Source organism: Miniopterus schreibersii (genome assembly GCF_964146895.1).
Source record: "Miniopterus schreibersii genome assembly, chromosome: 4".
Taxonomy (NCBI): Eukaryota; Metazoa; Chordata; class Mammalia; order Chiroptera; family Miniopteridae; genus Miniopterus; species Miniopterus schreibersii.
In genome coordinates, this window is record NC_138105.1 from 87,083,628 (window position 1) to 87,096,801 (window position 13,174).

A 13,174-nucleotide genomic window follows, 5' to 3' on the forward strand; every position below is an offset into this window, starting at 1 on the left:
CCATACTGCCACCAGCCTGGCTTGACTACTCTGAAGTAACCACACTTGAAAGCTCCTATTCTTTGAAACTAATTTAAACACATTGAATTGTTGAAAGATTAAAAACCGCAGTCAGCTAATTACACTCTCTCATCTCTTATTCAGCAAATGAATCACTTTTCATTACCACTTAGCAGAAGTACATGAATTTCTGCCTAATTAGAAACGTTGCAGATGGAACATTAGCAAGAATGGAGCGGGTCAGGGTATCTTTGCTGCTTCATTTTTAATTCCTAACAGTAGAGTCTGATAAGAAAAATAGAGAAGTCATTAAATAATTTTAAATTATTTATAAAAATTACTTTGCCCAAATTATAATTATTTTTCCCCCAAACAGTCTCAAATGTCTAACAGAATGAAAGAAAAAGCAGTTCAACATTGATTTTAACGAACATTTTAATGTTATATATAACAGAACATTATGACTACAATGGAAACAAGGTTTATCAATTTCATAAAAAAATTTCAACACAAAGTGGGAGGTAATGATTTGATACCTATATTATAGTATTTATTTTTTAAAATATTCCCAACTTGAGGGTGAAACAATTTTGCATTCCAAACTCTAGAATCATGATTTCTCATGTGAGCTTAATGCAGAATTACAGCAGGAAAACAAAAACATTTTAATTAATTTCCTTTATTTGTCATTAAATCAATAAAATCTTTGACTGCTACAGGTCTCCTTTAATAATATATATTTAACTTCTCTCTATTGGAACCATATTGCTAATGCCTTATTATATACAGTTGAAACCAAAACAAAACAAACACTGTATAAAATCTAAAAGCCAACATTGTTGAGTTCCAACATTTATATTTAACTTAAGGTCCTAATGGATTTTTACCTTTCCAATTTTTTGAAGACATCAAAAAAATAAAAATAAATATTTTTCTCTTTTGACTCTTGCTGTTAAATGGTGGCTACAGGGACAAACACGGAAGGAAGCCTTGCCAAGTTAATCACTGCAAATTGTAAATAATGACTGCTAAAAACAAGCAAAAATACTGGAGATGTTTTGTTTCGTTTTTTTTCTCTTAAAGGAAACCATAGAGCAGTCCTGAAAAAAATTTTTTCCTAGTTCTGCAGAGGATAATTATAGCAGAAGATATGGGGAAAGTCCCATAGGTATCACCAATTACTTAAAGAGGTTTTGTTACAATAAAAATTTGGATAGTATAATAGCAGTGTTGCTGGAACATTAGCAAAAGTATATACATTCCAGTTACCTTTGATTTAGCCATAATCACATATGTATGCCTTTTTTGGATAAAAATATATTTTTTTATAAAAAACTGATCATCCAACTTTAATGATTTCATATATGGGCTCAAGAGTGGTAGTAAAAGGAACAGATCCAATTATGACAAGGTGATTAAGGGACAGAAAAATCAAGTTCCTCAGGAAAATAAAAGTATAAAAGTAGAGATTCAAACATATTTATTCAGCCCTATTGCAGTCCTCCCACAAATGATGTTAAAACGGGCTCTTCAATTTATAAAGGCTTTCTTTCAATGGTCTCACTACCCCATTGGTCAATCTCACTGGGAAAAATGATTTTGACTGCCTCATCTGAAGTGCCCTTGCCTGGCCATCTGAAATACTAGATATTTCACTATTATAAAACATCCTTTTTGGTTCTTTATATAGGTTTATTTTAATTAACTGATAAGAGGGGAATTGATTAGCATTTTCCATCCCAACATCACCTATCTGCACCACTAAAAATCCTTCATTCAATCTGCTCCTTTACAATCTCTTACTTGCTAAAGTTGGCGAAATTTGCAAAGGCATCTTGCTTGGGTTGCACAGTTCCAGAAGTCATGGCTAAGTTGGGCATGCCCATTCCCACTGTGCCCGTCAGGCCCATCCCAGCAGTTGACATCCCTATGTTCATGTTCATGCCCATCATGCTTGGGCTCATCATCGGATTATTTCCAAGAGGGGCCATTCCCATGGTGCCAGTCATCACATTGGGCATGCTCATAGGCATCGGTCCCCCCATCAAGGGGTTAGTTTGGGGCCGGACAGGAAGCATGTTTGATGGAGAACTGAGGTTCACAGCTCCAAAACTTTGAGTCATCAAATTCATAGGCTGTTGCATATCTACCAGAAGAAAAGAGACAAAAGAACTTTACCACACTGAATTCTTAGGTTCATAGAGCAGAAAAATAATACAATCTTCCTGACCATCATTACCTATAAGCTCCAATAAAATTCTTTTAGTGATTTTACAAGAGAAGTCAATTAACTTGCATTGTTTACTCTTGAGAAATATTCAGCGGCTGTTAGCTCTGGCTTCCCAAAGATGCGGAAACAGTAAGAGTGGGCTGGGGGAAAACATGAGGCACTATAAAATCACTCCTACAAAATCTATTGTGCAATCCAACCTAACAAATGGTCAAGAGCTATTTTTATCAAAAGTCTTAAAGTTTAAATCCTTTGACTCACTCTATTTTTAGAATATTAAGGGGGGGAAAATCACAAGCACAAAGAATTATACAAATAAAATTATGGCCCGGCCAGCGTGGCTCAGCGGTTGAGCATCAACCTATGAACCAGGAGGTCGCAGTTAGTTTCCCAGTAGGGCACATGCCCAGGTTTCAGGCTCAATCCCCAGTAGGGGGTGTGCAGGAGGCAGCTGATCAATGACTCTCTCATCACTGATGTTTCTCTCTCTCTCCCTCTCCCTTCCTCTCTCTGAAATCAATAAAGATTTAAAAAATAAATAAATAAAATAAAATTATGGAGTTCTTTTAATAGCAAAAAGCTGGAAACAACTGAAATAACCAATAATAGAGGAACTGTAAACTGGTAGGATGGATAGCTATAAAGATCTAAAAATAATTTTTTCTTAAGAATATTCAACACAGAAAAAAATGATAATTTAATGTTGAATGAGAACTGCAAGAAACAAAATATAGACAGAATGATCTCAAGTATTAAAAATACAGGGGTGACCAAAAGTAGGTTTACAGTTTGAGTACATGAAACATAATCATAACCTGCATATGTTTTTCCATATTGTATCACTATAATCATAACCTGCATGTGTTTTTCCATACAAACTGTAAACTTATTTTTGCCCACTCCTGTAGTCAGAAAAGAGAAAAAATATGAATTAATGGTGATTATTCCCTGGATTATGGAGTGCAAATGATGTTTGCATCCTTGTCATATTTGCATATATTGAAAAATTTTCTACCACAAATATTTTTATTTTAGTGATAAGGCTCCCAAAACTCACAATACAGTGTTATCATGTCAAGAGTAGAATACAAAGTAATTCAATGTGACAGGAGGAATAACAAGTATTATTTGAAAAAATCTTAAGTGAGCACACAGTTGTCTTTAGTACAGTTTGTGTTATATATTTTTATTCAGAGCTTGAAGCAATCCTGGCATAAGGGCAAAAGATTTTATGCACACAAAGCAATGGCAAGTCTCTCAGCAACTTACTCTGTTGTTGAATCATTGTATTGAGTGATGGCTGCTGGGGTTTGGAAGGCTGCATACCAGGTAGTAAGTTGTCTAGGCTGATGTTCACACTGGGGTCAGACCAAGTAGAGGGCAGGGTTTTGCTGACTGACTTCTGGACCATATCTGTATTCTGATTATAGAGAGGATTAGGCTTCTGCAGCACTGTGCTAACATTTTGCAAAGGCTGGAAAATAGAAAAATGCTCTAAAAATTAAGTATCCACTCTACAAAGATATCAGATGGCAGTTTGATCACAGTAACTCCAAATATATACTAAACTTTGTAATAAACTCTTGAAACTAAAAAGAACCACAAATGTTCTGTGCTAAGGTGTTCAATATCCTGAATCACTAACTTCTCAAAAGTTAGAAGTCCAAATCATGTTTGGGGTGGAAACAGAGAACATATTTACACTAACAATTATCTTCCCATTATGCAAAGTCTAGAAGCCCCCATCCCAAGGCAACTACCAACTTCAGGTTAGTATAGCTTTAAGGAAATATACAAGTAGAATATTTATTCTTACAAAATGGAATTCAGGATATGATTTCTCATGTTATAAAAAGCAAAATCAAAACAGCAAATTGTATTTCATATATATATCACGCTATTTCCCTGCTCCCTATCCATGTCTATTGACTAAAGTGAGCAACACTAGTGGAGCTTGATATAAGTGGACCAATTCAAGAGAAAGAAGAAATCTGGGAGAAAGCAGCAGAGGTGCCTGTTAGTTACTAAGGATAACTGTGAAAAGAACATAAAAGAGGGACGGAATAGCAATAGGAAGAATAATTAAAGATGGAAAGAGTCACAACACAGTTGTAACTAAGGTTGCAAATGAGATTGGCTTTATGCTTAGATCATATAAAAGAAACTCGAAAATAAACTGGCTTGGGCTTGCTTCAATGGTGCACAGTTCAATTTAATAGTACTGGTGTGGCTTTCATGTCCATTTTCTTAACGTTAGATCTAATTTCTATTATAAAGAGCAGTCACCTTCTGCTTCTTTCTTCTCTTCCTTCATCCTACACCCCAAAGAGGAGAATCTACACATTAAAATGAGTCATTAGAATCATACACAAATCAAAAATAGTAACTTCCAATCAAAAATAGTAACTTCCTGCCTGGCGGGCGTGGCTCAGCGGTTGAGCGTCAACCTTTGATCCAGGAGATGACAGTGCGATTCCCCATCAGGGAACATGCCCAGGTTGTGGGCTCGATCCCCAGAAGGGGGCATGCAGGAGGCAGCCGATCAATGATGACTGTCCCGTCATTGATGTTTCTATCTCTCTCCCCCTTCCTCTCTCTGAAATCAGTAAAAATATATTTAAAATAAATAAATATATTAAGTTCCTGGTACAACTCAGACATATAATACTCCAACCCTACAAACCCTACACTTCTTCAAATTCTAAGCTAGTATTCGGTAATTTAGATTGAATATACTATAAAAAAGTATATTCAAAAGCTCCCAATTTTAATTTCCCTTTATGAAAATAAGAGTTGAAAGAAAAGCCTATATAAACATTATACAACATAGAGCAGGTCCAGAACATGGAACAACGCTGTTCATTTTTCAGGGAATGATTTTCTTTATTAACAATGACTGCAACTAGTAAGTGAGGCTTGAAGAACACGACCAGAGATTTTACTGAGTGAATGCTGGCCATGGGTGAAGCCAATACAGGTATACCTCTTTTTATTGCACTTTGCAGATACTGCGTTTTCATCGATGCTGAGGCAAGACTCTCTGTCAGCAAAAAGATTATGACTCGTTGAATGAAGGCTTAGGCAATGGTTAGCATTTTTTAGCAATAAAGTATTTTTAGATTAAGATATATACATTTTTTTTAGAGATTGTGCTAATGCATACTTAATAGACTACAATATAGTACAAACATAACTTAAGTGTACTGGAAAACCAAAAATTCATGACTTGCTTTACTGTAATATTCACTTTGTTGTGGTGGTCTGGAACCAGACCTGCAATACCTGTAAGGTATGCTTGTTATCTATTCCTTCTTTTTAAAAACAATTTTTAAAAACTATTAAATACCATTTTTAAAATTAATTCAATAATTTTTCAGCAAGTGCTGCTGCTGTGCAAGGCACCATGCTTGGCTTTGCACAGACTACAAGATGAGTGGGAAGGCTTGCGCTCTAGAACTCAAATGACTATACCAGGGGAAAGTGTGTTAAGATAAATGCAATGTGCAAAAGCTATCTACTCATAGCTTGCTTATTTTTGTTTTATGCTAATCTACCACTAGATTAGAGCATCTCAAAGATTATGAATCACAATTTCCAAGAGAGGCAGACAACTCACCTGTGATCTTGACATGGGCAAACCCAGCCCTACAGTATTAGTGCTCATCATAGAGAAATTCATACTCTGGGAAGATGTCATGGTTGCCTGGGATGAGCCCATAAGATCGAACAGGTCTGAAGAATTTGAGGCAGCTGGAAATGGGCCTAAAACTGGCTGTGAGCCGCTGGCAAGTTCTACAGCTGGCTGTGAGGCACTGCCGAAGAGCTCACCACTGGAAGCAACAGGGCCTGATGGGGCTTGGTTGAAGGCACTCCAGTCACCAAACTCTCCATTCCCACTAGTTGCAGTTACTGAGAAAGAGAACGGTAAGGGTAAGAAACTGTCTGAAGTGCATAGTACAAATATAACAATCTACAAACTGAAACAAATTAGAGCTGATCTGTGTCCATCCAGATTAACATCTGCAGGTACCATCTCCATCTGGACATCATTCTTTCTCATGAATATTCCACGAGTGTTAACAAGGTGACAAAGAAAAAATAAAACTCCCACAAAGTAAAATCCATCTCTTAGCAGGTCTGGGATGACACATAGAAAGTATAATCAAAACTTCCCTTCAACATAAGTTTGCATATCAAATATGGTTCCAGCTAAACAAATATGAACTAGCTTGAGACCCCAAAAAGCAAGACAAAAACTCCAAACTGGTTAAACTTTTTGCCAGGAGATCCAGAATCCTCATGCAAGGAGATACTCAGTAAAATCAGAGAATCCAACTCACTTTATTCATTTGTTATTTGGAAAGGTTCAAAGAGAAATCAAACTACAATATATACCGTATCATGTAAATAAAACCCAAATTCTTAAACTTATGAAACAAAAGCAGAAAAGGAGAAAAAAAAAATTGAAAGTAGGGTTAATAAATTTGGTAAGAGGTTCTCACCCATTTGACCATGCCCCATTGATAATACAAGGGCTATAGACAGCCATGATATATATGACCTCGGTACATTGCTTGCTTCAAATAGGACTGTTCCACTCTATTTATTTAAATAAAAAGTGGGGGTATAGTCTTAAGAGGGGAACTCATGCTAATATTTAAAAAAGAAAGGTAACTATCACTACACTCCAAAGTATAATTACAGCAAGTTTAAGATTTAAAGCATTCAATAATATAAAAATTGGTAACAGGTTAATTAAAAGACTGGTGTTTAAGAGTATGGATTTTGTAACTTAATAGCTGTGAAACCCTGGGCAAGCTACTTAACCATCCTGTGCCTCACTTAAAAAAAAAAAAAAAAAAAATCTAGGTTGTGAAGATTAAATAATTTAATATATAGTAAGTGCCATTTAAGGTTTGTTATTTTTACTTTGGGATAATTGTGAAAAGATGAGAGAGCAAGACATCACACTCTCATTCCTTCAGGTATGCCATATAAAAGTTTAAGTCAAGCTTTATATATTCTTCATACATAATCTTAACTATTTTTGAACACAGGTATAAAGGCAAGTGATACTTTAAAACACAATTCTAAGTACATAAACCTTTCTTTAAGAAAGGGACAAATAGAAAAATATGAATTAATGGAAGCTGAAAAACAAAGGTGAAGAAAGAGCTACATATAACCTGTCATCTGAAAGTAAATTGTATGCATTTCCAAGGTAATTAACAATCTCTTTGCACTCCATGTTCACTTACAAGTTGGAAATAAATTTTGCCTAGGTGAAAAGGTAACCAACCACTACAATACTGTGTCTCATTATGCTAAACAGCAAAAGAACAATATTAAGTCTTTAATATTATATTCTTTATTACCATATTAAAATGTAAGCACGTTCAAAAGAGAAAATAATTTACTTAGAAACCCTAAGCTCTACCAACAAATTAATACAAGAACTGGGCTAATCATTCATCACCTCAGGTTTTTACTAAAACATGTCTCTGATCTTTACAAAAGAGACTGAATTAAAGAGTTTACAACTAGTTGTATATATTAAACAATTTAAACTAATTTAAGGAAGATTGTTGGATAAAGGTACACTTTATGCTGATTTTCTATTTGCTTGATATATAAAGCAGAAATAAAAAGGAAACTGGGGCAAAGTGTGTTGCCCCATCTGAAAACTTTATCTGAGATGATTAATCATGGATGGAAGATATTTCTAGTGTGGCATATATTGTTCAGAAATGATTAATCATTGCTGCAACCATTTCAGCCCCTTGCGTAATGGTGATCAAGTTATATTAATCACATTCATACAGATGAAGAGATGTATCACTTAGCAACATTAACACCTGAATGATTTGCATAGTAGGCAACTTTTATACATAAGAACTTTGAGAATTACACAGGCAATCTGTAAAATTAGGGCAATGTTTATCTTCCACTTTGATTTGCCTAAAGAAGTTGGCCTTCTTTTTTTTTTTGCCTTTTTAAAAATTGAGGTATAAATGATTTTTAAAAATGAGCTAACATGAGGTGAGACAGGGAGGAAAGATGTAATTTAACTGAATTAGTCTTTTTACTCATTTCAAGTAGAGTTATCTATTAAGTGGGTTAAAGAAGCAGTTAAAACTACATAGAAGTCATAACTACACTTCTAAAAGAAGCAGTTAAATTACTCCACAACTCTGGTTTCTGGGAAATACTTGAAATATACACAAGTAGGCTGTCAAAATAACTCCAAACCACGTTAAAATCTATGCCTCTTTCTTCCTAAATCCTTACAAACCTAAACCACACTAAATACAAATTTTAACCCACTTAATAGATAACTCTACTTGAAATGAGTAAAAAGACTAATTCAGTTAAATTACATCTTTCCTCCCTGTCTCACCTCATGTTAGCTCATTTTTAAAAATCACTTATACCTCAATTTTTAAAAAGGCAAAAAAAAAGAAGGCCAACGTCAAACAGAATACAAGTTTATATTAATTAAAAAAGGGAAAAAAAAGACAAGCCATTCACCTTACTCCTTGATGTTTAAACGTAAATTCTGTTTGGATGTTGGCTTATTATTATTTTTTTTTGCCTTTTTAAAAATTGAGGTATAATTGACATATAACATTATATTCGTTTTAAGTATACAACATAATGATTCGATATTTGAATTTATTGTGAAACAATCACCACAGTAAGTCTAGGGCATTTTTTTACTTCTAACCTAACATGGAGTGAGGAATTTTTGCCTGATGTTCTCAACTGCTCATTAAGGATGTGTCAAAATGAAGTTTGGTTATTTTTCATAGAAATGCTCTTAAGATATCCAAATTACAAAAAAAATGGATTTTAGTAAGATAGTCTGCTCAAACCTAAGGTCCCTGAATTTCACTCATGAAAATCATAAGCTAAACATAAACCACAATACCCTTGCTGCTAAAATGAGATTTATGCTTATTCGTACTCCCTACACACCCCAACCAAAAAAAAAAAAACTAAATAGGAGTTACTTATGAGTAAGAACAATTTTATTTAGGTGTACCTGAGTGGTTTGTAACCAAATTAATTCATCTGGCACAATTAAGACACTGGCCCAATAATATACCTTTGAATAAATTCTACAGGTGAGGGAAAAATGGGCAAAAGGAGCTGATGTTGGAGGGAGGGAGGGTTTTTTGTTTGTTTTTAATCCTCACTGAGGATATTTTTTCCATTGCTTTTCAGAGAGTGGAAGGGAAAGAGAGAAACATCGCTGTGAGAGAGACACATGGACTGACTGCCTCCCTCATGCACCTCGGCACGAGCCTGCAACCAAGGTACGTGCCCTTGGCCGGAATTGAACCCAGGACCAAACAGGCCAGGGCGGAGTTGTTTTGTTTTGATAACCTTTTCACTGCCCCTAGATTTCTGATCAATCAAATTGGATCATACCTTGGGAAGGGAAATTGCCTGATGCAGCAGATGAGCCAAAGTCAGCAAATCCACCAAATAAATCAGCTGATCCTCCTAGAAATTTAGTATGAGGAAGAAGTTAAACTGTTGGAACCACAGAAAAACTGACAGTAATTTCAGGAAGCCATTTTTGCACCACAATTAAAAAATACCCACTATCAGAGGGCCCAGACCCATCATAAAAGCTAGTTTGTTGATCTAGGTTTTCATGTCATGTTCCCTTTAAGCTACCACAGACTCTTACATTCCTCAGTTCTGTATCTAGTAGGATAATCTACACTACAACTGTGGTTAAAGTTATCCCTCACATTTCACGAACATAACATAGGCATGCAATTTATCCAGCCAATTATGCTTTTTGTAAGAATCTTCAATGGATGCTAAAACCTGGGTAAAATGTTGCTGGGAAATAAGATAGTTCACATAATCTTGAAATATCACCCTACAGACTACTTAGTAAATACAAAGGGGTAAAGCTACTTTTACAATGGAGAAATTGGATGGATAACCACTTAAATAAGTGATCAAACTTAATATGACAAAATAATATTCATGGGCCCAATAATGTAAGGAATTGAAAAGGCGATTGTCACCCATTTAGAAATTCCTTCCAAAATGTTAAACCCGAATCTAATGATGAAGAATGAATCAGACAAATACAAATTGAGGACATTCTGTAAAAACTCATAAGACTTCAGAAAATGTAGACATCATAAAAGACAAAAAACACTGGGGCTGCTCTAAATTAAAGGAGCCTAAAGAAACATGACAGGTAAGTGAAATGCATGATCCTTGATTGGACTCTGAATTTCTTAAAAAAGTGCTATCCTGAAATAACATAACTGAGACACCAGGGAAATTTGAATATGGTCTGTATGTTTATAGTCTGTATGTTATTAGACAATAATACTGTTTAAATGTTAAATTTCCCAAGTATAATAATTATATTGTGATTATAAAGGAGAATTCCCTTGTAAGAAGGTAAGTGCCAAAGCATTTTAGGGGCAAAATATCATGTTTGCAATTTTCTCTCACATAGAACACAGTAAACAAATGGTACACAATAAAACAACAAAAAGAACTAAAGAGAGAGAAAGAAACTACGGCAAATTTTATGTAGGTTTGAAATTTTTAAAAATAAAAGGGAAAAAACTTAGTTTATTCCACGAGCAAGCAAATATTTGCACTTTTATTACATGAAAAAAGTAACAGCTCTTTGCTACTTCTAAAGTGGTATTCAAGGGGTGAAAACCAAATCAATCTCTGTGTGTATAAGATCACATTCTCATACAAATTCATTCTTATTTGTAAATACTACTTGGGTAAGGATATTTCCTTTTATCTACAATTTGAACAGTAACATTACATTAAATTTTAATATTCCATTTCTCTCCAATTATCAATTAAATAGCAACAGCCAAAGGATCTAAAACCTTAAATAGTTGTCCTTATTTTTGTTTGTCCTTAAAGATTTCACTTCTTAAGAGTCACAATCCTAGAAGTTAGAGCAGCAGTTCAATTATGGTGCTTTTAGTGTTATGTGAACATTATATAGGTTACATCACAGCTGCTTAGCCTGCAGTGCTTAGAAACTAGCCAGGTGGGACTCGAACATCTGGGCTGCACTCAAACACCACCAGGGACAGCTTCCAACATCTGGTGCCATTTCTGAATTGTCTTATCGCTGCAAGACATTCTGCCCCATCTGCTACACTCAACTGGGTTAATTAAACTAGAACCATCTCCCCTTCTTAATAAATGGCCAGCAGTAATAAAAGGAACAAATCAGTTTCTGGTACATGTGTATTTATTATTTCTTTTTAATGCACATTTACTGTAGTCAACTATCAGCAGGCATAACTAATTCTTCATTCTTTCACCTCATTAAAGATGCATATATTCACATATACCCTCACTCAGCATGAACTAACCTAACCCCCCTCCCACCAAGGCTAAGGTTCTCCACTCCTATCAACACTACAGCTTGTACATCTACTTTTGCTTTGTCCAAAGGATAATATCACAGTGGTTTGTTCTTCTCTTCTTTATAGGTACATACATCATGATAAAATGTGATGAGGGGCACAAAAGATCAATGACCTATATTTTTAACTCCTTAAACAGGCACATATATTAATAAAAAATAGCAGGGAAATGAGTGTTGCGAACAGTTGCTGCTTAATATTCATAAGCTGTCTTCTGTAATGTTTCTTCATGTCCAAAATATTGATCAAAGTATACTGTTAGGTAACAAAATGATAGTTAACCATTTACTCTAATATTACGGGATTTGAAAATGGGGAACTACTTTAATTCCTCCATGCAAGCATCAGTATGCAACTTCTGCCAAACGAGTTAGGAACTTGCAGATCCCATTCAGTCTGGACTACGAAGAAAATTCATGCTGCAGATAAAAGCACTGAGTGCTGTGGATTACAGCTTCCAACTAGGTTAAGGCATTTCTTTGTGTCATATCCTGAATGTAGTATTTTAGGTAATTACCTACCTTGGTTATTCTATTGTCCTACCTTCTAACACCTAAAATGAAATTATACTAAGTTCATAGCATATCTACAGCAAATATTACTCCTCTCCATCTATACTACCAGGGAGTTTGATTTCAACAGGACTAATTTAAGAACACTGGGAGTAGCGAATGGGAACGTGGCCTGGCTGGGTAGCTAAGGTGGTTCCAGTGTTATCCCAATATGCCAAGGTTGTGGGTTTGACCCCCAGTCAGGGCACATAGAAAACTAAACCAATGAATGCATAAATAAGAGGAATGACAAATCAATGTGTTTTTTCTCTCTAAAAATCAATAAACAAAAATTTAAAAAGAAAAAAGAAAAAAAAAGCACACACTAAACAGAAGCTACCCTTCCTTAAAGATAACTTAACTTTTTTCTCATCTTCTGAAGTGCCACAGATTATGCTTCTACTTGTATTTCACACAATGTGATCTTCAGCTCTGAAAACTACCTTAAAATTTAAAAATCTCTTTATTTCACTTAGGAAAATTCTTTTTCCTAGAAGGGACTATTCCATACCTATATGCAAGATGTTATTCATACTGATGCCTTAAGTTCAACAGAAATTTTCTATACTTAAGCATTTCCCCAGATAACTTCTATCTAAGGGAATTTAAATAAAAGTCTACCAAAAATTGCTGCATGTGGAAGACTGCTAAATTTCACAGCAAGAGCTATCCTTCAAGATTCCCACATGAGAGCTGTCATTATAAATGAACCATTTCCATCTGCCTTTTCAGGGCAGCAAGGAGGTTATTTACAATCACCAGCTGGGAACATGCATTTTCCAAAGCAATACTGTGAACAGAAAAAATATAGCTGAACTACAAATGGAAATTTGCTTCAACAAAAAATTTAATCTAGATCACATTAGAAAAACAAACTTCTGCATAAAGAATTCTAACACAAAAGTTTTTAAAATGACAAAAAGTGTAAATATATCACAAATAATTAATATATGTAA

General features: G+C 34.8%; 1 protein-coding gene across 4 annotated transcripts in view; it reads right to left on the reverse strand.

Annotated features, from left to right (window-relative positions):
• Nucleotides 1–417: 417 nt before the first annotated feature.
• The window catches only part of CLINT1 (clathrin interactor 1), a 52,482-nt gene continuing 39,725 nt past the window's right edge, over nucleotides 418–13,174 (reverse strand). Inside the window, exons 9-12 of one of the 4 annotated variants that reach the window (XM_081135063.1) lie at nucleotides 9,662–9,736; nucleotides 5,847–6,139; nucleotides 3,500–3,650; nucleotides 418–2,146 (exon numbers count right to left, since the gene is read on the reverse strand). In XM_081135063.1, coding sequence (XP_080991189.1) covers nucleotides 1,800–2,146; nucleotides 3,500–3,650; nucleotides 5,847–6,139; nucleotides 9,662–9,736 — 866 coding nt within the window. In that variant the 3' untranslated portion in view covers nucleotides 418–1,799. Of the gene's footprint in view, nucleotides 2,147–3,499; nucleotides 3,705–5,846; nucleotides 6,140–9,661; nucleotides 9,737–13,174 lie in introns of all 4 variants that reach the window. The other 3 variants (XM_081135062.1, XM_081135065.1, XM_081135064.1) reach the window with 3 other exon arrangements.